At 44.2% G+C, this 25,445-nt stretch overlaps 1 protein-coding gene across 5 annotated transcripts in view; it reads right to left on the bottom strand.

Moving 5' to 3' along the window:
- LOC137346764 (carboxypeptidase D-like) overlaps window positions 1-25,445 on the bottom strand; it is a 230,705-nt gene that overhangs the window by 32,290 nt on the left and 172,970 nt on the right. For all 5 annotated transcript variants that reach the window (XM_068010553.1, XM_068010554.1, XM_068010555.1 and 2 more), the window contains 3 exons: window positions 16,977-17,129; window positions 10,194-10,342; window positions 422-644 (listed from right to left, as the gene is read on the bottom strand). In XM_068010553.1, coding sequence (XP_067866654.1) covers window positions 422-644; window positions 10,194-10,342; window positions 16,977-17,129 — 525 coding nt within the window. The remainder of the gene's footprint in view (window positions 1-421; window positions 645-10,193; window positions 10,343-16,976; window positions 17,130-25,445) is intronic.

The raw sequence follows: 25,445 nt of genomic DNA, 5'->3' as shown, positions 1-25,445 counted from the left end.
CACCAAGTCTGTGCTGACCAACAACCACCCATTTATACTAATCCTACATTTAATCCCATATTCCCTACCATATCCCCACCTTCCCTCAATTTCCCTACCACATCCCCACCTTCCCTCAATTCTCCTACCACCACTAGGGGCAATTTACCTATCAACCCGCAAGTCTTTGGCTGTGGGAGGAAACTGGAGCACCCGGCGGAAACCCACGCAGTCACAGAGAGAACTTGCAAACTCCACACAGGCAGTACCCAGAACTGAACCCAGGTCGCTGGAGCTGTGAGGCTGCGGTGCTAACCACTGCACCACCCGAAGTACAAATTTCTAAAACACCCTGTCAAAATTATCCCATGACAAGCAACTTTCCTGCCGCTCAACCACTCCATGGGAGTCACTACATGCGGTGCAAACAATTCCTGCTGACCTTGAATTGATTTTCCAATGGTGTGGAGGTAGGTGATGCTGGGCTGATGTTGCTGAATGCAAAACAGGAAGCTCTGGAGTTGATCGTAGCTGTGATAAGTAAATCCTGGCCAGCAAGGATTTGTCTGCAGTATAAAGTTCACCACTGTAGCATTGTAGGGCACCCTAGGGACACTGATAATGGAAATAGTCCTCTGGGCTGGCAGGTAACCATCTGCAGTTACCTACAAGGAAGAAAGCACAGGAATTATGATGAAGCAAGTAAGGAGGTTATACATTTATAGGTGATTGTTGGATAGTAGTGGACATTAAGGTATGGCATTTCCCTCGGTGAAACTGATGTCTAGCTTTGTACAAGTCACATGTTACAATATGCCAGTAGATTAAGCCAAATGATACAAGTGAATACAAGATCCAATTCCATATTCATCAACCTTACCTTCCCTCTGTCACCGATCATCACAACGTCCACTTGACCACAGTGCAAAAATAAAAGTCACCATAAAATAAACATTCCAAACCAAATTTATAAATCAGACCATTCAATATTGTATATAAATGTGCACTAATCACCCATATGCATTCCCTTAGTCCCTCCCTCTGCATGCCTTTGCCTGTCCTAGTGCTCCTATGCAGTGCTACTTCAGTAACTGCAGCTTGGCTGGTGGAAGGCTGCTGACTTTCAGTGGAGGGGACTGCAGATGGCCTTAAAGGACGACCTTGAGCAACATGGGCCTGCAGGACTGGCTTCGAACCACACCTTCTCAGTATGGGCAGCAGCAGCATGGCCAGGAGCAGCATGATGTGGCTGGGTGACGGTCAATAGCAAGCCAAGTGTCAGGGGTGGGTGGACGAATGACAGGACAGCAGATTCGGGTTCCATGGAACCACTACTACTCATACGAACATACTCCCAGGGTTGCACCTCAGCAATCCTAGTAATCAGCTGTTGGAGGACAGATTGTTGGACTGCTATGATCTTTGCACACTGTAATCCACAGTCATAATGGCAGCAGTCTGAGCTTGCATGGCAGGAGTCTGAGCTGCCACTGCAGCACTCAGACATTGTGTGCCTTCTGCTTGTGCTGCAATGGAAGTTGTGAATTCAGCCTTTAAAATTTGCATTATGGTTGGGTCCTCAAATGTGCTGATGGAGTTGGTCACCACTTCCATATTGGAAAAGTTGGGCTCTAAGATTTGCGCAAAGTCCTGTGCAAAGTTGGCATCGGACTCCTCCATGCTCTATAACATTGACTGCAGGCTTTCTGGCAGGCCTGCCAATGCACCAAGCATTTCATTGCACATACCCATCAGCCTTCTCCTGTAGCCTGCTCTATTGAAGTGCTCATCTGAGTCCTCTGTGCCACCTGTTGCCTCTGCTTGTGCGCCACCTTGTCCTGCAAGAAGGAGGGAAGTACGTCAGTCAGTGTGGTGCAATCTGTTTGGGTGCTGTGACTACCATGGTTGACTAGCTGGCATTGTGTGCAAGCTGTGAGATGTAGGTGTGAGGCTTGTAGCAGTGCTAAGTGTGTGAGGGTGAGGTAAAGCCATGAATGATAGGCATGAATCCTGGTTCATAGAGATTGTTGGTAGATGAGTAAGAGGTGTGTAGTGCAATGAGCAAAGTCTGAGACTAGTGGTGCTGTTAGTGGGAGATGGCATTTGTAAATGCATTCACTGAGCTTGACCACTTGTATGAGGCCATTGAACTTTTTGCAGTACTGCATCTAGGTCCTCGGGGTGTGACCTGTGGCATTGACCATCATGGCTGTCTGGGTCCACTGCCTTCTGAGAGTTTGTCTGAAGGTCTTCCTGGTCCTCTGTGGATACAGAACATCTCTCTTCCTCTGGACCTCCTTAACAAAGGCCTCCAGTACTGCATCGGAAAATCTCGGAGCCTGCTCTCTCCCAGATTGTGCTGTTATTACGTCTTTTTTCATGCCAGAATGAGTTCCACAATGACTTCCTGCACCTGCTCCAGCCACAATACACCTCCCCTTTAAAAGGTGCAGGCTGGCTTTAAGTAGTGCAGGCTGACTTTAACTAGTGATAGCCTGTCATGATTTTGGGCCCCCTGCTGAGGCATGCAGCCACTCAAAAGCACGGTTAGTGCTGGCTGCACGTTGCTATCATGTTAATTAGCAGGCAGCACCAAGTTGACGTCTGCCTGCATTAGAAGCAATGAGCTTGGGTTAAGAGCATTAGAACATAAGAAAAAGGAGCAGGAGGCGGCCAAACGGCCACTCAAGCTTGCTGTGCTATTCACTAAGATCATAGGTGATCTTTGACCTTAATTCCACTCTCCTGCCCAATTCCCATATCCCCTAGAGTCCAAAAATCACATATTGCTATGGCCACACCTGTATTCAGAGCTATGGAATTTATAGCCACCCTCATTTCAGCATCATAAATCCAATAAGAATACTACAGCGTCTCATGTATTTTGTAGGAAATTGAGCCGGTTACAGTTACAGGAAAGATAGGTGGGGACATTACCTATAATATAGAATAAAGATGTGTATTACAGGAACTGTCTGAACCTCCTTTGAGGCTCATGTTACAGTGATAATGGTTCTTTGTGCAGAAACAGAACATTGAACCATTGAATTTTGTTTGAAAATACATAGGAATGTGAATAGGCCATTCAAGTGTACCACCCTTCAATTAGATCAGGCCGAATCCACACCACTACTCTATTTACCCATCTTTCCAGGAAATGGTCCAACAGCTCCCAATTGTTCCAGAATTCGCAGCCATTTGGGGGAAGGAGTTCCGGATTTCCACTACCCATTGTGTGAAGAAGTCCTTCCCGATTTCACTCCTAAATGACCTAGCTGTCATTTTAAGATTATGTCCCCCTTGTTCTTTATTCCTCCACCACAGGAACTAATTTCTCTACCCTATTGAATCCTTTTGACATATGATTGAGGAATCAGTTCTGGACAAGTGGCGCAGTGGTTAGCACCACAGCCTCACAGCTCCAGTGACCCGGATTCAATTCTGGGTACTGCCTGTGTGGAGTTTGCAAGTTCTCCCTGTGTCTGTGTGGGTTTTCGCCGGGTGCTCCAGTTTCCTCCCACAGCCAAAGACTTGCAGGTTGATAGGTAACAAAAACAAGAAATGCTGGATTCACTCAGCAGGTCTGGCAGCATCTGTGGAAAGAGAAGCAGAGTTAACGTTTCGGGTCAGTGACCCTTCTTGGTTGATAGGTAAATTGGCCATTGTAAATGGCCCCTCGTATAGGTAGGTGGTAGGGAAATATAGGGACAGGTGGGGATGTGGTAGGAATATGGGATTAGTGTAGGATTAGTATAAATGGGTGGTTGATGGTCGGCACAGACTTGGTGGGCCAAAGGGCCTGTTTCAGTGCTGTATCTCTAAATAAAAGTCCAGTGTCCTCGTTCACTTGGTTAAAGGCAAGGGTGGGAGATGCAGAGTGAGAGACTAGTTCAGGGGTCCGCAACGTGCAGCTCTTTAACATCTCATTTGCAGTTCCCAACCTTTTCCAGTTGGCTTGTATTAACATGAAAATAGGCCTAAAAAAATTTAAGTCAAGAAAAGTAGGAGCTGTGCTTTTAATGTGGGGATAAACGGCTAATCATATGCTACCTTCTAGGGTTTCAAAATGATTATTTTAACAAAAAACATTATTCTCTAAATAAGCCTGTCCGAGCAGTATAGCTACACTATGGTGATAGTAAATGCCTATGATTCAAGGAACAGGTTTTATGTTTGTGACCATTATTGTTTTTAATATAGCTGAGACAGCAAATTATTCTGAATGTGCTATTAGAAGTTTTTTTAATCACGAGGATCAATAGCTGAAAAAATTGTCTTAATTTCTCACATCTTAAGTTATAGTTTGTTTTAAAGATAACTTTGCTGACAAAATTATAGTTAAAAAGTCTAAAAACACAGCAATTCAGAGTTAGGTCTATTTTAATTTCCTTTTTTTAATATTGATAATAAATTCAATACATGGATGAGTTAGATGAAGAACCGTCATCAGTTGAGCTCGTGAAGATGATAGACTACCTAGCGAACAGAAGAGCACCTGGCAAGGACGGAATCTCAGCCGAACTGCTCAAGACTGGAAGGTCCCATCTATTGCCATACCTTTTTGACCTTCTCCTTTTCTGCTGGAAAGTAGGCCCTGTCCCACAGGAGATGTGTGATGCCAAAATCATCACACTATACAAAAACAAAGACGACAGGCGAGACTGCAACAACTACAGGGGCATCTCACTCCTTAATGTCACGGGGAAGGCCTTTGCTGGGATCATACTTAAAAGACTCCATCTACTTGCAGACCGAGTGTACCCAGAAGCACAGTGCCATTTCCGTGCTGGCAGATCTACTGTGGGCATGATCTTCTCTATATGCCAGCTGCAAGAGAAATGTAGGGAACAGAGTATACCCCTTTACTTTACCTTCGTAGATCTCCCTAAGGGAAAATTGGCTGTCCACCAAAGCTCCTCAGTCTCATCCGCTCCTTCCATGACAACATGCACTGCACTACGCTGATGATGCTGCACTAGTCGCTCACACAGAAACTCAGCTACAAAGACTCATGGACTGTCTCTCCCATGCCTGTAACTTGTTCTCCTTGACTATAAACATCAAGAAAACCGTGGTCATGGACAAGGTGTTGCATCTCTGCCCCTGGTCACACTAAACAACACCCCATTGGAAGTGGTCATCAAATCCTGCTACCTTGGGTCCATGGTAACAGACAATCTGCCCCTTGATGCAGAGCTCGACACATGCATGGGGAAAACAGCTACCACTTACGAAATGCACATGGGATAACACCAAGCTGACTCTTAGTACCAAGCTGATGGTTTATAAGGCCTGTGTTCTCAGCACCTTGCTGTATGACTGTGAAACATGGTTATCTTTTAAAGTTACCAGGAAAAGAACTTGAACAATTTCCATCTTCGCAGTCTGCGATGTCTTGTGGGTATATCCTGGCAGGACAAAATCACGAATGCAAAGGCAGAGCTCCCAAGTTTGTTGGCACTAATCAAACAGACGGCTTCAGTGGATCAGACACATCTGCAGGATGGAAGTCAGTCGCATACCCAAGGACCAGTGGGGCACCCAAAGCTCCGCTTCAAGGATTCTTGCAAGCGTGACATGAAGGCACTAAATATTGACTATTGTACCTGGGAGACAATAGCTGACAAAAGAGGAAAATGGTGACACATCCGGTGGACTGGTGTGCACTACCATGATGACCAGTTGCTACAGCAACAGGGACCAATGTCAAAAACAACAACTCAGTGTCACCTGACAGCTTCATGTGTGGCACTTGTGGCAGAATCTGCCTCTCAAAGATTGGCCTTCACAGCCATCAGCAAAGGTGCACTATTACTGCCATGTGGTGAGGGGTATGGGTGGTTCCCACTGTTCTACTCCCACCAGATTGCAGCAAGTGTTGTTTTTGTTATTCGGGTTTAACCCCACTGTATTTTATTTGCCAAATAAATAGACAGCGACTGGTTTTCTTGTAGGTTTAAACAGAAGATTAATTATTTATTGAGCAATACCAAAATTGTCGCACGCGCACACACACACACATACAGACACACACACAGAGAAAAAGCGGTAAGTAATTTTAAGTGGGGTGGTTTTCTGGGGTCACAGTAAACCTGTTGAATTCTCTTGGAAGTCACGTTCTCATTGGTTGCAGGCCTGAGGTGTTTGTAGGTTTCTCTCTTAGTTGAAAGTTCAATTAAAAACAATGTATTACTTCTAATTCACAGCTGCATAAGTAAAGATGTAGAAGTTTACAGCAGGATGGTTCCCTTCTGGCTTGCTGGATTTCTCCCACCCACTTAGCTGGAAACAAGCTTCTTGGTGATGCTGCTTTCTGGGTATCGCCCTCTCTCTCTTCAGGGAGCTACCTTTAAGGTCAAAAATGGTTTCACACCTTTGCTTCTGTTGAGATGTGGATCTCCGACCTTTGGTGACCAACAATGGCCTAGGATGTGGCTACTTCACACCTTCTTTGTTTCAGAAGAACCCATTCAATTCATAAGTGTCTCTTTATGGGTTCAGGATGAGAATAATCCAGTTATGTTTCCACTTCATACCTTTTTTGTTTCAGGAGAACCCACTCAATTCAGGAATGTTTCAGGATGGGTGTAATTGGTCCTTCCCAGCTCAAAAGGTATTCCTTTGTCCCTGTCAGACAATTTGAATATACAAAGGCTGGGTCATTTACCTCCAGCAGCCATTTTTAGCAGCATTGTCCATTTTTTAAAAAGATAAAGTCAATTTTTATATCTCTTCAGTTTTAGTGTTTATTTTTCCATCATTGCACTTCCTATACATGTGACAGCACCATATGAAAACACCTCATCTGAGGATGCCAACCCATATTTTTATTTATTATATCAGCAAATTATGCATTCTACCAGGCACACTTGGAAATTTACCAAGTATTTGGTTTAGAAATGCCGAATTTTCTTCTTGCAGCTCCTAATAGTTTTTATTTTAGGCAATTTTTTTTTTAAAAAGGCCTGTCAGGTTAAAAAAAGCTGCTGACTCTAGATGAATTAAAGGTAGGAGGGCATCGTGAAGGGCAAAAACTTGTACATTAAACACACAATTGCGTCACTGCAATTTTAGTGAAGCATTTTGGGTGTGTATCGCATTTTTCTTATTGTCTTGCTTGAGTGATGTAAACCACAGTTTAATTAGAGATCCTTATCATGTCTGGAGAGAACATTGAGAGAAGTTTGAAACAAAAACAAGAAATGCTGGAATCACTCAGCAGGTCTGGCAGCATCTGTGGAAAGAGAAGCAGAGTTAACGTTTCGGGTCAGTGGCCCTTCTTCAGAACTCGGAGTGTTCTGAAGAAGGGCCACTGACCCGAAACGTTAACTCTGCTTCTTTTTCCACAGATGTTGCCAGACCTGCTGAGTGATTCCAGCATTTCTTGTTTTTGTTTCAGATTTCCAGCATCCGCAGTATTTTGCTTTTATTATTGAGAGAAGTTTACTGGAAGGATGAAGTACAGGTGGATACAGATTTGTCACTGGTGGAAGCTACTTGAGTTGCAAAGCGTTAAGGTTGTTATGGACAGCTGGATGATGGTGTGGCTGATTTCCACTGTTCACCTCCCAACTGACCAGTGTTTTTGTGTTACTAGTGTTTCAATCCCTGTGTTTTACGTGCCAATGAACAGACAGTGACAGGTTTTCTTGGTTTAAAACAGATGATTAACTATTTATTAAACAATATTCATTTCCCTAAATGTTCGCAACACCACTCACGCATGCATTCACTCTCGCATACACTTTCAAGAGTAGATAGACGGTAAAGGGTAAGAGTTCATGGTGTAAAAGTCTGTTGCATCAGGGAAAACCTGTGGGATCTTCTCAAAAGATTAATTTTACAGTTGCAGGCCTGGTTGTTGGTTGTAATTGCTGGGCTGTTGTAGCCTTCTTGCAGTCCACTTCAGGTTGAAGATGGTGCTGATAGCTTAGTTCAATTCTCACAGGTGGAATAATATTTTTTACAAAGGCACTCTCTTATCTCTGCTGTAGCTGGCTTCCAACTTGTCTCAGCAGGGTTCAACTGTGTTGACTGAAACTAATCTCTCTCCGTCTCAGCTTTGCTGGAATTCAAGATGTCTTTAGATGTTTTTCATGTGGCTGAGGAGAAACCCAACATTTTGATGTCTGAAGTTCTGTACTGGCAAAATCCCCTATGTTATCAAAACAATTACCTTTTAAGGTGAACTTACAAGTGTTAGTTCTGCCCATGTGACTTTAGGTTTCAGTTCTTGCTGGGCTGCACAATGGGCTTTTGATGGCCCCATTTTGAGGGTATGAGGGCTGTTCACACTCCATTGTGGTGAAGGTTAGTTGTGGACAAAAAGTCTGGAAAGACTTTTGTCTTAGTTTGTTTGAGTATAACTCACATCCATGTCTGATTATCAGTCTTATTTCCATGCAGACGGGTTGATTGGTTTTCAATCTTAGTAGACAATGGATGTGGGTTACAGTGCAGGAGGTGGTATGAGTCATGTGACTTGTGCTCCATTTGTTGACAGTCAATGTACCAATCTTTTAAAATTCTTCTAATTTTTATAACTTTTCAATTTGTTTCTGTATTTTCATCACTACTCTTCTCATGAGCATGACACGGTGTATTAGCTTTTGTGTGTTTAGGAATTTAGGAATGGGAATAGTTCATTCAGCCCCTCGAGCCTGTTTTGTCATGCAATGAGATTCTGGCTGATCTGTACCTTAACTCCATCCGCCTGTCTTGGCTCCATATCCTTTTTCCTGCATTACAACAGTGACCACACTTCAGAAAGTACTTCATTGGCTGTAAAGCACTTTAAGACATCTGATGGTTGTCAAAGGCGCTATATAAACTCAAGTCTTTTTTTTGTACCCTTGTCAAGCAAAAATCTATCAATTTTGGATTTAAAGTTACTAATTAAGCTAGCATTTACGGCTTTTTGTGGGAGAAAGTTCCACACTTCTATCACCCTTTGAGTGAACAAGTATTTCCTAACTTCTCTCCTGATTGGTCAAGCTCTGATTTTAAGGTTTTGTCCCTTTTTCCTAGACTCCTCCAGCAGCAGTAACTGTTTATCTCTGTCTACTATACGAATTCCTTTCAAAATCCTAAAACCCACAATCAAATCATCCCTTAGCCTTCAATTGTCATTGAAATACAAGTCGAATTTATCGTAATCTCTCCTTATAATCTAACCCGAGGAGCCCTGGTAATATTCTGGTGAATCTGTGCTGCACTCTTTTAAAGGCCAATATATTCTTACCAAGGTGCGGTGCCCAGAACTGTACATAGTACTCCAACTGGGACCTAACCATGGCTTTCTGTAGCTGTAGCGAAACTTCCTCCCTTTTATATTCTAGCCCTCTAAGTTATAAAGGCTAACATTGCATTTGTCATTTTGCTTATTTTTTTGTATCTGACTATGACATTTTAGTGATCTGTAGGCATGGACCCCAAAACATCTTTGACCCTCCATTGTTCCTAGCTTTTCACTGTTTAAGCAATACTCAGGTCTGTGTTTTTTTGGTCCAAAATGGATAACCTCACACATAACTGCATTGAAAGCCATCTGCCACAGTTGTCCACTCACTTAATCTATCAATGTCTCTTTGTAATTTTATGCTCCAGTCTACACTACTTACTCTACCACCAAACTTGGATATATGGCTCTGTATAGTATAATCCAAGTCATTAATAAATATTGCAAATAGTTTAGGCCTCAGCACACAGATTTCTGTGAGACACCACTAGTCAGTACCTTCCAATTCGAGTATATACATATGCTCTGTTTTCTAACGGCTAACCAATCTTCTAATCAGGTCAATACTTGGTCTTCAATTCTATGAGTTTTAATTAACAGTCTCTTATGTGAAACTTTATTAAATGCTTTCTGGACCCTTAGACATTCCCTTCTCCACTAATTTAGTTACTTCCGCAAAATATTCAATTAAGTTTGTTAGACATGACCTATCCATTGCAAATCCATGTTGGCTCTCCCTAATCAGCTTAAATTACGCTAAGTGTTCAGTCATCTCTCCTTTATTATAGATTCCAATAACTTCCGCACAACAGATGTCAGATTAACAGAGGTATAATTTCCTGGTTTCTCTCTCTCACCTTTCTGAAATAAATTCTTCTCTATAGCGTTTTAATGCTAATATGCCATTCAAAACCAGTGACAAGGCCCAGAAATATAAACCAGGACAAGGAAGAAAAATGGAGAAAGAGGATCTTACTAGGATGGTGTATCGTCCTGTCAGGAGAAGCCTATAATATTCACCATCTGCAGTAGTGTTGTATGGTAGAATATTATCACGTCCCTTTATATGAACTGCAGCTCCTTTTATGGGATTTCCATTAGTGTCAAAGACTCTCCCTTTAATTCCTGGATAATAGAGAAGACCATTACAGATTCAACAGGTTTTGTAAATGTATGGACAGTTTGATTGGCTGTGGCATCATTTTCTAACACGATGGCGGGGAATTTCCTTGCAGCTGCTCCTGTGAAGCCGGTGTAACTTTGTCAGAAATTCCATTTACATGCTTAAGTGTAGTTGCCGTCACGTTTCTGATGACATTTGATGGCGGAGAGGAAGCAGTTTCGAGAAAATTCCTGGCCTAAGATTTGTTGGTATCTTTAACATGCATCAATAAGGGAAAATATATGAGAACAGCAAGTGTCGGAAATAGTCAGCAGGCCTGGAAGCATCTGTGCCGATAGAAACGGAGTTAGCGTTTCAGGTTTGTGACCTTTGATCAGAACTGTTCTGATGCACAGATGCCGCCAGACCTGCTGACTATTTCTGACACTTTCTGTTCTCATTTCAGAGTTCCAGCATCTGCAGTATTTTGCTTTTATTTAAGGGAGAATATATATTGGGCCTGGGAAATCTCTGCAGGAGGGAGGAGATGTTTGATGTGCCTGTAGAGTACAAAGCACGTTGACTATTTTTTTTTTGAAGCCAATGGACCATTTCAAGCAATCAAAATGACCAACCTGTCGAATCAGAGAAAAAACATTCAAATGCCTTTGAGTGGCCATGTTGATCCCTAACTCACTCCGTTATATACATTTTACTATGTTAAAAGGTGCTAAACAAATACAAGTTTTTGTTGAGGAGGGATTGTTGAAGCAGGGAAAGGAAATTCAGTTTCCCATGGACGAGTGGAACATCCTACTTATTGCTTATTTGATGACTCACCAACAATAGGGTCAACCATCAAACAGCTTTCTTGAACTAAATTGTAGTCATCAAACCAAAAGCAACTCAGAATGTTTTACTTTATAACTGGCGCTTCAAGCAAAGTAGTGTTAAACAGAGGGATTTACAAGGACTTTGTCTGATTGAGTTTACGAACTTTATCAAGCAATAATGGAACAGGTTTGGTCTGTATGTGAGATTCCCAAATCAGATTCATTCGGTGTCAAAAATACTGTAAAACAAAGATGGAGAGAGATTCTGCCACCTCCTGCATCCTTCCTAGGGGTCAGCCTTAAGCAGCAGTGGCTGGAAACAAATCAGCCTTCCCATTACAGCACAGAGAAACCAGTAAATCAAGCAAAATAACATGGAGATTGTGAAAGCATTGGTTTAATAAACAAAAGCCACAAAATCAATAAAGTATAAGGTTGATTTATTTAAAATGTAAGTTTCTGAGGAGATCAGAGACCTAATGAGAAGAGACGGTATCGAATGGAATCAGAGTGTCTGCTCAATATAATCTGGTACTGGTTCCTTTACAACAACAACCTGCATTTATATAACCACCGTTAAGGTAGAAAAGCATCCCAAAGCACTTCAGAGAGCCGTAATCAGACAAAAAAGGATTCTGAGTCCAAGTGGGAGATATTAGGGGTGGTGACCAAAAGCTTGATCAAACAGGTGGACTTAAAGCAGAGTCTTAAAGGAAGACACGGTTAAACCTGGATGTCACTTCTGTAGCTATAAAGTTGTGGTTTCAAGGCTCATTCTGGTTGTGCTACTCAGGGATATGATTGCCTATGTGTGGGACAGCAGGGTGGACACCTGCCTCATCAGCTTGGACTAGGAGAAGGCTTTTGACAGGATATCACACACCTACATGATGGACATGCTCTCCAAAATGGGATTTGGGGAGGGAATCTGCAGATGGATCCAACTGCTCTACACAAACATCAGTAGCGCAGTCTCAATCAACAGGTGAGAATCAAAATTTCCCAATCAAGGAAAACTTTTTCACCCAAAGGATGGTTGGAATCTGAAACGCACTGCCCAAAGAGGTGGTAGAGGCAGGAACCCTCACAACATTTAAGAAGTATTTAGATGAGCACTTGAAATGCCATAGCGTACACGGCTATGAGCCAAGTGCTGGAAAATGGGATCAGAATAGATAGGTGCTTGATGGCCGGCACAGACACGATGGGCTGAAGGGCCTGTTTCTGTGCTGTATAACTATGACTCTAAATCTGGAGTCAGACAGGGCTGTCCTCTCTCCCCTGTCTTGTTTGTTTGCTGTATCGAACCTTTTGCTGAGTCCATTAGGAAGGGTGACAATCCCAGGCAGTGGAGGTACTCAAGTCAAAGCCTCCCCGTACATGGACGACGTCACTGTTTTCTGCTCTGATCCACGGTCCGTTCGTAGGCTGATGAGCATCTGTGACCAGTTGGACCTGGCCTTGGCAGCCAAAGTAAATTGCGGCAAGAGTAAGGCTGTGTTCTTTGGGAACTGGGCCAACCGATCCTTTGTTCCCTTCGCCGTCAAGTCAGACTACCTGAAGGTGCTGGGGATATGGTTCGGAGGGGCCGGGCGTGCACCAAAAACTGGAAGGAGTGTATAGCCATGGTAAAACATAAACTGAGCAAGTGGGCGGCAGCGTTCTCTCTCCATTGCGGGTATGAACCTGGTCATCAGGTGCGAGGTGCTCATGTTGTTACCGTACATGGCGTGGGTCTGGCCCATACCCCACTCCTACGCCGTGGTGGTCCCCCAAGCCATCTTCCGCTTTATCTGGAGATTGAAAATGGACTGTGTCCATAGGGACTCAATGTTCAAACCTCTGGATAAAGGGGCAGAAAACATACCCAACGTCGCCCTCATTCTGATGGGCACCTTTGTGTGCGGCTGCATCAAGCTGTGCGTAGATCCCCAGTACGTAAACACCAAGTGTCACTACGTGCTGAGGTTCTATCTGTCCCCAGTGTTGCGAAGGATGGGTCTGGTCACATTGCAACGGAACGCTCCATCTAGTTGGACCGTGCCATACCACCTATCCTTCGTGGAAAGAGTTGTCCATGACCGAGTGTTACAGACTGGCACATTCCAAGGTCCAGGGCTACGTGCTCAGAGACGCACTGAAGCTTGGGGCAGCCGCTGCAAAGGCTCAATGGGGAAAGACCACTGTTTAAGCTCCTCCCACAATAGTGAACTGAGGGGCTGGAACTTGTGTAAAACCCCTCGGGTTGTAAGCACCAAAATATGGTTCTGCTGTGGAATACAAACGTACGTTGCATGTAAAATGGAATGGAAGGGTAACTGTTTTGTAATTTTTTTTATTTTACAGATTTTTATGAATAAAGTATATTTTTGGGGAAAACTGGTTTGAGAACATAACTTTATAGCTGATACTCCAGTGCAATGCTGAGGGAGTACTGCATTGTCTTTGTATGAGACATTAGGCCTGTTTAGGTGGATGTCTAAGATCCCGTAGCACTCCCTGAACGGGGGGTTCTCTAGTCTTCTGGTCAACATGTTTAAAAATAGATCAGCTGGTCATCCATCTGATAATTTGTGGGACAAAAACAAGAAATGCTGGAGTCACTCAGCAGGTCTGGCAGCATCTGTGGAAAGAGAAGCAGAGTTAACGTTTCGGGTCAGTGACCCTTCTTCGGAAGAAACGTTAACTCTGCTTCTCTTTCCACAGATGCTGCCAGACCTGCTGAGTGACTCCAGCATTTCTTGTTTTTGTTTCAGATTTCCAGCATCCGCAGTATTTTGCTTTTATTTTAGTGATAATTTGTGGGATTTTGCTGTACATAAAATGGCTGCTGAACTTCAGTAGTTTGTTTTATATGAGACACTTCGAGGTTTCTGAAAGATGTGGCGAGGAGCAAACCCTTCTTTCCACTTTTTGCAATGACTATCCCAGTAACACAAATCACACTCAACTAGAGTCTTCGCATCAGCTGTTTCCTTTCAATTTCTTGTGTCCTTTGGACCCACTCTAATCGCCTGCACCAATTGCAACAATTTTCCTAGTGAACAGACCAGCATCAATCTGGGAACATATCAAAATAAGAATATGGGGACAAGGGCTAATTAATAATCTTGTTGTAAAAGAACCTTTAGGGATGAGTGACCATAATATGATAATACAAAATTCTATGTTTGAAAGTGAGGTAGTTCAATCTGAAGCCAGGTTGTTAAATTTGAACAAAGGAAATTATGAAGATATGAGGGGCCAATTTGCTGAGGTGGATTGGCAAAATACATTAAAAGGTATGACAGTACATAGGCAATGGATAGTCTTTAAAGAAATATTACATAGTTTACAGCAACCATACATTCCTTCAAGGCACAAAAATCCCAAAAGTAAAGGCAGTCAACCGTGGATAACTAAGGAAGTTAAGGATTGTATAAGATTAAAAGAAAAGGTCTATAAAGTTGCCAGAAATAATAGTAAACCTGAGGATTGGGAGGATTTTAGAATACAGCAAAGGAGGATGAAGAAACTGATAAAGAAAGGGAGAATAGAATATGAATGTAAGCTAGCAAAAAATATAAAAATGGACAGTAAAAGCGTCTACAGGTACGTAAAAAGGAAATGTTTAACTAAGACAAATGTGGGTCCATTACAGACAGAGTCAGGAGAATTTATAATGGGGATAGAGAAATGGCAGAGAAGCTAAATGATTACTTTGTGTCTGTCTTCACAGAGGAAGATACAAGAAATCTCCCAGAATTAGAGATCCAAGGGATTGGGGGAATGAGGAATTGAAGGAAATTTGTATTAGTAAGAAGATTGTATTGGAGAAATTAATGGGGCTGAAGGTTGATAAGTCCCTGGGACCTGATATTCTACATCCCAGAGTGTTGAAAGAGGTAGCTAAGGAAACAGTGGATGCATTGGTGATCATCTTCCAAAATTCTATCGATTCTGGAGTGGTTCCTGCAGATTGGAAGGTAGCAAATGTCACCCCACTATTTAAGAAAGTAGGGAGAAAAAAGAGGGAATTACAGACCTGTTAGCCTTACATCAGTCATTGGGAAAATGCTAGAATTTATTCTAAAGGATGTGATAAATGGACACTTGGATAATAATGATCTGATTGGGCATAGTCAACATGGATTTATGAACGGGAAATCATGTTTGACGAACCTGTTGGCGTTTTTTGAGGATGTTACTAACAGAATTGATAAAGGAGAGATGGTGGACATGGTATACTTGGATTTTCAGAAGGCTTTTGATAAAGTCCCTCACAGGAGATTGGTTAGCAAAATGAAAGCACATAGGATAGGAGGTAATATACTGGCATGGATTAATGATTGGTTAACAGGCAGAAAGCAGAGAGTAGGAATAAATGGGTCATTCTCGTGTTGGCAGGCTGTGACTAGTGGGGTGCCGCAGGGATCAGTTCTTAGGCCACAGCTGCTCACAATATCTATCAATGATTTGGACGTGGGGACCAAATGTAGTATTTCCAAGTTCGCGGATGACACAAAACTAGGTGGAAATGTGTTGTGAGGAAGATGCAAAGCGGCTTCAAGGGGATTTGGACAGACTTAGTGAGTGGGCAAGAATATGGCAGATGGAATATAATGTGGAACAATGCGGGGTTATCCACTTTGGTAGGAGGAACAGATGTGCAGAGTATTTCTTAAATGGTAAGAGATTAGAAAGTGTAGATGTACAAGGGGACCTGGGTGTCTGTGACAATAAGTCACTGAAAGCTAACATGCAGGTGCAGCAAGCAATTAGGAAGGCTAATAGTATGTTAGCCTTTATTGCAATAGGATTTGAGTACAGCAGTAGTAAAGTCTTGCTTCAATTGTATAGAACTTTGGTTAGACCGCACTTGGAGTACTGTGTTCAGTTTTGGTCCCCTTACCTCAGGAAGGATATTATTGCCATAGAGGGAGTGCAATGAAGGTTCACCAGACTTGTTCCCGGGATGGTGGGACTGTCCTGTGAAGAGAGATTGGGGAAATTGGGCCTGTATTCTCTAGAGTTTTGAAGAATGAGAGGTGATCTCATTGAAACCTACAAAATACTAAAGGGATGGACAGGGTAGATGCAGCTAAGATATTTCCCCTGGTTGGGGATTCTAGAACCAGAGGACACAATTTCAAAATAAAGTGGAAGCCACTTAGGACAGAGATGAGGAGAAATTTCTTTACTCAGAGGGTTGTGAATCTTTGGAATTCTCTACCCCAGAGGGCTTTGGAAGATCAGTCATTGAATATGTTTAAAGCAGAGATTGACAGATTTCTAAATACAAATGACATAAGGGGATAGTGTGGATGTGGTTGAAGTGGATGATCAGCCATGATCATATTGAATGACGGGGTATGCTCGATGGGCTGAATGGCCTACTCCTGCTCCTATATTCCTATACGAGGCCATTCAGCTGCCTGAGCCTGTTCTGCTGTTCAATTAGATTATGGATAATCTGTATCTTAACTCCATCTATCACTTTGGCTCAATAACTTTAATATCCTTGTCTAACAAACTTCTATCAATCTCAGTTTTGACATTTTCAATTGAAGCCCCAGACTCAACAGTGTTTTTTAAAGGGTGGGGAAGAGAATTCAGATTTCCCTTATCCTTTGTGTGAAGAAGTGCTTCCTGACATCATCCCTGAACAGCCCAGCTCCAGTTGTAAGGTTATGCCCCCTTGTTCTGGGCGCACCCACTCGAGAAAACAATTTCTCTCTACCTACCAGATCAAATCCTTTATCATCTTAAACAGCTCCTTTCAATCAGAGTTCAAATTTTCCATTTACATGCCCTGTGTAATTTAGGCACCAAGTCATAAACTTACCAATGTGAACTTGCATCAGGTATTGTACAAGAGGCTTCCTGTTGTCTATCCAGTGTTGCTGCAGTTCATTTATTGTCGGGTAGTTACAGCAGCTCAGCTCCACCGTAATCTCCATGCATTGCGCCCAAATATAGTTATAATCCTGCATGGAACCTAAGCAATATTGACATTAGAAACACTTCAACAAAACTACAAATTTACAAAGAAAACAAGAAAACTGCACATGAACTGCTTGTCGCAGTATCCAAAGATAGGCTGAGGCAGGTCTTCAAGCTTCCTCTCATTCGAAGGTTGAAGAATTGCTCAACCTTACAACAGCCAACTCGTTGAGAAAGAGAGAGAGAGAGAGGGAGGGGGAGGGTGGGAAGAGAGAGAGGCAGGGGGGAGGGGGGAGAGAGAGAGGGGGGAGGGAGGGGGGGGGAAGAGAGGGGGGAGGGAGAGAGAGGGGAGGGGAGAGAGAGAGGGGGAGAGAGAGAGGGGGGAGAGATAGAGGGGAGAGAGAGGGGGAGAGATAGAGGGGGAGAAAGAGGGGGAGAAAGAGGGGGAGAGAGGGGGAGAGAGGGGGGAGAGAGAGAGAAGGGGGAGAAAGAGAGAGGGGGAGAGGGAGACAGAGAGGAGGAGAGAGAGGGGAGGGAGAGAGGGGGGGAGAGAGGGGGGAGAGAGAGAGAAGGGGGAGAAAGAGAGAGGGGGAGGGAGAGAGAGAGGAGGAGAGAGAGGGGAGGGAGAGAGAGGGGAGGGAGAGAGAGAGAGAGAGGGGGGAGAGAGAGGGGGGGGAGGGGGGAGAGAGGGGAGGGAGAGAGAGAGAGGGGGGAGGGGGGAGAGAGGGGAGGGTGAGATAGAGGGGAGACAGAGGGGGAGAGATCGAGGGGAGAGAGGGGGGAGAAAGAGGGGGAGAGGGGGGGAGTGAGAGAGGGAGAGAGAGAGAGGGGGGAGAAGGGAAGAGGGGAGAGAGAGAGAGGGAGAGAGAGAGAGGGGGGAGGGGGGAGAGAGAGGGGAGGGAGAGAGAGAGGGGAGAGAGAGAGGGGGGAGAGAGGGGGGAGAGAGAGAGAGGGGGGGGAGAGAGAGAGAGAGAGTGGAGGGAGAGAGAGAGGGGGAGAGAGAGAGGGGGGAAGAGAGGGGGAGGGGGGGAGAGAGAGAGAGAGGGGGGAGAGAGGGGAGAGAGAGAGGGAGGGAGAGAGGGGGGGAGAGAGAGAGAGAGAGAGGAGGAGAGAGAGAGGGGGGAGAGAGAGAGAGGGAGAGAGAGAGGGGGGAGTGGGGAGAGAGGGGAGGGAGAGAGAGAGGGGAGAGGGAGAGGGGGGGGGAGAGAGAGAGGAGGAGAGAGAGAGGGGGGAGAGAGAGAGAGAGGGAGAGAGAGAGAGGGGGGAGAGAGAGAGAGAGGGAGAGAGAGAGAGGGGGGAGGGAGGAGAGAGGGGAGGGAGAGAGAGAGTGGGGAGGGGGGGACGGAGAGAGAGAGAGGGGGGAAAGAGAGGGGGGAGAGAGAGGGGGGAGAGAGAGGGGAGAGACGGGGAGAGATAGAGGGGAGAGTGAGGGGGAGAGATAGAGGGGGAGAGAAAGAGGGGAAGAGAGGGGGGGAGAGAGAGAGAAGGGGAGAAAGAGAGAGGAGGAGAGGGAGAGAGAGAGAGAGAGAGGGAGAGAGAGAAAGAGAGAGGGGGAGAGAGGGAGGGGGGAGAGAGAGAGAGGGGGACAGAGAGAGGGGGACAGAGAGAGAGAGAGGGGGACGGGGAGAGAGAGAAGGGGACAGAGAGAGGGAGAGGGGGAGACAGAGAGACGGGGAGACAGAGAGAGGGGGACAGTGAGAGGGGACAGAGGGTCTTTCTTCAAGTGCAGTTGCAGTCTGACCCAAACTGTCGTGAGCAGTTCAAAAACTAAACCTGGGCCAGCAGGTTAGTTATGTGACGAGTTGCTTTTTAACAAACTCCCATGTTTTTATGGATTCCGTTCATCTTAGTAGACAACAGCTGTGGGGGGAGGTGGGGTGGTGGTGGTTCATGGAATGCTGGCTTGTTCCACATTCATGTCTGGTGATCAAAATCCATTTAGGTTAACTGGATCAGGGAGCCGTTCTATTGTATCTCCAGGCAACTGTCTTTTAGTATGCAAATTTTTCCAGCCACTGCTGCCCTCTTTAAACAATTCATCTCTATAGTCCAGCAACAGTTTAAAATTAATGTTTCAAATGACGAAATTAATATGCCTCATTCTTGGCAGGTGGGGTCTTCATGACACCTCCACGCCCAACGGAATGAAATGCAATTTTTAGAAGAGCATTTCATTAAAAGGGACTAGAGAGAAGAGTCGGTACAAGAAAATACACACATACACCTCTCTCATTCATTCAGAAATCCTAAAAATTGTTACAGCCTGACTTTTCTTGGGAGCAGTGCTGCTATAAATTGCCCTTTTTGGCATCCCAATAAACATGTGATTTTTGGGGAAGTTTCTTTTCCCGTTCGCGCATTTCCATGACTGCCTGGAGTGTCTTTGTTCCTGTTGAGGTTTGCAGGGGGAGGGTTAGATTTAATTAGCCCTAGGTTGGAGTTCTGCTCGTGAGCATCGGCAGTGGGTGGATCTACTCTGAACTCTCTTTCAGTGCTTTGATGAGTCATGCAAGGGCTTTTCACCATAGGGGATGGTTGGTTCCCTTTTTTCCTGACTGTGGGGGTGGAATCTCTGCTCATCTTACCTTTGTCCTTTGGGGCATCCCTGATTCCAGATATTTGTCCAGATTCTACTGCATTCCCCTGTGGCACTTCGGCTAGGTGAGGCATCACCCTCAGTTTCTCTGCCCTCTTGAGGAATTTCTTTGTTTCTGCAGGTTCCTGTAAATGCTGTTAGCAACTCTGGCGGGGTGCTTCTAGTGTCTGCATTTATATAGGAAAATGTGGGGTCTAACTTTTCGAACATTTCGGGGTTGGCTGACCGGACAGTAGTTGTTTCCATTTGGGATTCCTCCCAGAGTTCCTTTAACCTGTCCTCTTTGTCCCTTTTTTCCCTTTCCTCTCTAACTTTTCTGCCAGCCTTCTGCCTGTCTGGTCCCTTTTGTTCTCGACAGGGGTCCCTTACAGTTCACCAGCCCTTTGCTGGAGGGTCTGCCAAACACCGATACAGGACTTAGGGGTGCAGATTTCACTGGAGGTTGGGGTTTCCCCTCAACCTGGCATATGTGGCAACTCCTACAGTACACCACCACATCTTTGTGGAGTTTTGGCCAGTCAAACTGCTGTCTTATGCGGGCTATGGTTTTTCGTATACCGACATGCTCAGCCATTGTAATCTCATGGGCCATTTTTAATATTTCTCTCCGGTACCTCTGCAGCACCACTAACTGGTGAACCACTGTCCACTCTTTGTCCTCAGGTCTGTACTTCATCATCAGTACCTCATTCTTTAAATCGTAGTAATCAGGGACTCCCTCTGCTTCAATTTCAGTCTGGGCAGCCACTGCTAACTCACATAGTACTGGGTCGACTCGCTGAGCCTCAGCTAGGTAAGATTCATTTAATTCATTCCCTGGGTCCTTTAACTTTCCAAAGAAAGTCTCAGACAGACAGACCTCAGGGTCATCTGCCTGCAGTGCCAATTCAGTGTCCTCTGGGGGAGTTGGTTTGATCATGGCCCTATTTACTACACATTCTAGGAAACTGCAGGGGACCGTCTCCTGCCACTGCCCTGTCTCTCTGACCTCCTGCAGTCTTTCTTTCACTACTGGGGAAGCTACCACCTTCACCCCCACTAGATCATTACCTAGAAGCAGGTCAACCCCGTCCACAAGCAAACTAGGGACAATTCCTACGGTCACTGCTCCCAAAACTAGGTCGCACTTCAAGTGCACCCAATGTAAAGGTACAGGTGTACACTGCCCTCCAATACTATTCACCACCATAATAATAAAAGCAAAATACTGCAGATACTGGAAATATGAAATAAAAATAAGAAATGCTGGAAATACTCAGCAGGTCTGGCAGCATCTGTGGAAAGAGAAGCTGAGTTTCAGGTCAGTGACCCTTCATCAGAACTGACCATTCACCACCATTCTGGTGTTCACTGCACTCTCTGAGGGAAAGTTCAGGCCTTTTTCCAGTAAAAGGGATCTAGTGGTCCCTGTGTCCCTGAGGATTACTATGGGCTTGCTTGCCCCACTCAAGGGATATGAGGTTACTCTCCCTTCATACACAAAATCCTGATAACCTTCAGGAATCCTATTAAATTTTCCTGCACTCATAGCAGAAGGCTTCCCGGGTCTTATTATAACTGCAGTTAAAGCCACAGCTTGTTCAGCTGTCCTTTCCATCAGGGTCCCTTCTCCTTCACGGAGAAGGTGTGCCCTGATTAACCCTACAGGTTTTCCCTTTAGTTTCCAGCAGCCAGCTCTTAGACGCTCTGCTTTATTACAATGGAAGCACACAGGTCTCTGGGTCTCACCCCTACTTACAGCACCTTACTTTTTGGCTGGAGGAGGGCCCCCTGTGTCTCCTGTTTTTCCGTCTTTCCCAGGACTGCTTGGGCTTCTATCACCTTCCCACCCTTTGTCCTTTTCGGATTTGTGGGGATGACTAGGAAAGGTTTTCCCCTGGGGAAGCGACTTGTAGATCAAAGCAAACTCATCAGCCAGCACCGCGGCTTGCCGGGCTCTATGAACTTTCTGTTCCTCTACGTGTGTCTTTATGGGAGAGTGGGAGAGAGTTTTTAAATTCCTCGAGCAAAATTACCTCTGAGATTGTCATAGCTGGGCTGTACTTTAAAAGCCCTCAGCCACTGGTCAAAAGCCAGCTGCTTGTTTCTCTCAAATTCCAGCTAAGTTTGATCAGCTTGCTTTTTGAGAGTTCTAAACTTCTGGCGATAGGCTTCCAGTACTAACTCATATGCCCCGAGGTTAGCATTTTTTGTCAGTTCTTAATTGGATGAACTCTCATCTGGCAACAGGGAATAAACCTCATGGGCTTTTCCTGTTAGCTTGCTTTGTAGCAAGAGTGTCCAAGCCTCAGCTGGCCATTTTAACTGCCTTGCAAGTTTCTCAAAAGATACACAAAATGCTTCCACGTCTCCCTCATTGAATTTTGGAATTAATTGGGAAAATTTTAATAATTCAGTACCCAGTCCTGAATTACGCTCCTCCATATTGGCCATGCTTTCACTTGGGTTACTCTGTCGCACCCCACCTCCCCACAGTTAACTTAAGCCGCCTCAGCTCTCTCTTTTCTCGTTCCTTCTGGAAGGCTCTCTCTTCCGCTTTCTTTTTCTTCATGTTCCTGCTGAGAGGCTCTTTCTTTCTCTCCTCTCTGTTTCTTTCTCTTGTCTTGCTTTCTTGCTCTCCTGTCTCTCTCTTTTCTCACATTCCTTCTGGAAGGCTGTTTCTTTCTCTTTCTCCTGTCTCTCACTTTCTCTTTCTTCTCATTCAAGTTTCCTCTGTTCCAATTGTATGTTTGCTCGCGATACCCTGTCGGAGTCTATTTCTAACCCGGTTTCTGCTTCTTCAGATTTAGGGAAAAATGGTTGGCCACTAGTCTTAGGAGTTCAGACTTTCTAGCCATGCCACGTACAGTGATCCCACACTGCTCAGCCATTTTCCTCAACTCCTCCATGGACAGTGCCTTTAACTTATCCCAAGTTACTTCACCCTGGCTTGGGGAGCTACTAGCTTCAGTCACAGACATGTTAGTATTGTAGCACACACAACCACAAGAAAATCTGTATTGAAATCTTTTCTCTTTTTGATTGGGATCAATTTGACTTCCCACTTCCAATGTCTCATTTGCCTGTGGGTCAGAGCCGGACGTGAGCCCCCAAATTTCTGTTACGACCAGGTGAGAAAGGGGTCTCAGGGTTCCCTCTCAGCCTTTGTCTGCTTTAACTGTAATAGGGTTTAATTTTAAAAACACCGTATTTTTAGCTCCCCCTCAGTGAATCCTTGTTCATTGCTATCCAATTGTGAGGCAAAGAAATCAACCAGACAGGTTTTCTTAGATTTGAACAAGAAAGTTGGAAGTTTATCAACCTTAAAACTCTAATTCAGTTAAAACAGCTATGAATCTGTGGCGCGCAGCCATGCTAGCACGCATATGCGATAAACACACATGCAGATAGAGACAGAAAAGTAGAAAGAATAAAAGGGGAAAAGTTTGAAGCAATAGCTGGGATTTATTTACTGCCCTTTGAGTTCGATGTAGAGTCTTTGATTACAGGTAAATCTTGCTGTTTCGATGGGGCCCTGTGGATGCTTTCAAACTTGTTTTGATGTAGGAGTCTTCTCTCTTAAAGGTTTAAGTGTCTTCAGTGGATCTGGAAATTTATGAGAGAAAGCGAGAGAGAGAGAGCCAGGCAGGAGAGAGGCTCTTTCTTCAAGTTCAGTTGCAGTCTGACCCAAACTGTTCTGTGAGCCGCTCAAAAATCAAACCTGGGCCAGCAGGTTAGTCATGTGACTCGTTTTTTTTTTTAAACAACTCCCCTGCACTTTTATGGATTCCTTTTATCTTAGCAGACACCCACAGTGGAGGGAAAATGGAATGCTGGCTTGTCCCACATTAAATGTCTGATGATCAAAATCCATTTGGGTTAACTGGATCAGGGAGCCATTCTATTGTATCTCCAGGCAACTGTCTTAGTATGCAAAATTTTCCATCCACTGCTGATCTCTTTAAACAATTCATCTCTTCAGTCCAGCAACAGTTTAAAATTAATGTTTCATATGACAAAATTAATATGCCTCATTCTTGGCAGGTGGGGTCTTTATGACACACTTGAGTCACTTCCCTGTGGTGCCCACTGAATGCATAGGGCATCTAATAACCACTACCTAGTGAAGTAGTACTGAACAAATGTTGGAGCTGCGGGCTGACAAGTACCTGGGTCCTGATGGACTTCATCCTAGGGTGTTAAAAGAAGTGGCTAGTGAGATAGTTGATGGGTTAGTTTTAATTTTCTAAAATTCCCTATGTTCGGGGAAGGTTCCGTTAGATTGGAAAATAGCGAATGTAACTCTTTTATTTAAATAGGGAGGGAGACAGAAAGCAGGAAACTACAGGCCAGTTAGCTTAACATTTGTCTTCAGAAAAATGTTAGAAGCTATTATTAAAGACATTATAGCAGGGCATTTAGTAAATTTCAAGGTAATCAGGTAGAGTCAACATGGTTTTGTGAAAGGGATATCATGTTTAACCAATTTATTGGAGTTCTTTGAGGGAGTTACATGTGCTGTGGGTAAAGGGGAACCAGTGGATGTATTGTACTTAGATTTCCAGAAGACATTTCATAAGGTGCCACATCAAAAGGTTATTGCAGAAAATAAAAGTTCATGGTGTAGGTGGTAACATATTGGCATGGATAGAAGATTGCCGAGCTAACAGGAAACAGAGAGTAGGCATAAATGGGTCATTTTCTGGTTGGCAAAATGTAACAAGTGGTGTTCCACACAGGGATCTGTGCTGGGGCCTCAACTTTTTACAATTTATATAAATGGCTTAGATGAAGGGACCAAAGGTATGGTTGCTAAATTTACTGATGACACAAAGATAGGTAGGAAAGTAACTTATGAAGAGGACATATGAGGGCTAGAAAGGGATATAGATTGGTTAAGTGAGTGGGCAAAGATCTGGCAAATGGAGTATAATGTGGGAAAATGTGAAATTGTCCACTTTGACAGGAAGAGTAAAAAAGAAGCATACTATGTAAATGGTGAGAGATTGCAGAGCTCTGAGATGCAGAGGTATCTGGGTGTCCTAGTGTATGAATCGCAAAAGGTTAGTATGCAGGTACAGCACGTAATTAGGAAAACTAATAGAATGTTATCATTTATTGTGAGGGGAATTGAATACAATAGGGAGGTCATACTTCAGTTATACAGGGCATTAGTGAGACCACATCTGGAGTACTGTGTGTCTCCTTATTTAAGGAAGGATATAAATGGGCTGGAAGTAGTTCAAAGAAGCTTTACTAGACTAATACCTGGAATGGGCGGGTTGTCTTACGAGGAAAGATTGGACAGGCTAGGCTTGTATCTGCTGGAATTTAGAAGAGTAAGAGACGACTTGATTGAAACATATAAGATCCTGAGGGGTCTTGACAGGGTGGATGAGGAAAGGATGTTTCCCCTTGTGGGAGAATCTAGAACCAGGGGTCACTGTTTAAAAATAAGGAGCCGCCTATTTAAAACAGAGATGAGGAGAAATTTTTTCTCTGAGGATTGTGAGTCTTTGGAATTCTCTTCCTTAAAAGACGGTGGAAGCAGAGTCTTTGAATATTTTTAAGGCAGAGGTAAATAGATTCTTGCTAAGCAAGGGGGTGGAAGATTATCAGGGGTAGGTGGAAATGTGGAGTAATCAGTTCAGCCATGAACTTATTGAATGGCAGAGCAGGCTCGAAGGGCCGAGTGGCCTACTCCTGCTCCTAATTTGTATGTTCGTACCTATTGTGCAGTCAGATTTCATGGTTACCTTGGGTACATTCTGAAGTTCCTCTTTTACACAGGCCAAT

This window comes from Heterodontus francisci, chromosome 30, assembly GCF_036365525.1.
Source record: "Heterodontus francisci isolate sHetFra1 chromosome 30, sHetFra1.hap1, whole genome shotgun sequence".
Classification (NCBI taxonomy): Eukaryota; Metazoa; Chordata; class Chondrichthyes; order Heterodontiformes; family Heterodontidae; genus Heterodontus; species Heterodontus francisci.
This window is presented reverse-complemented; position numbering and strand designations above follow the sequence as displayed.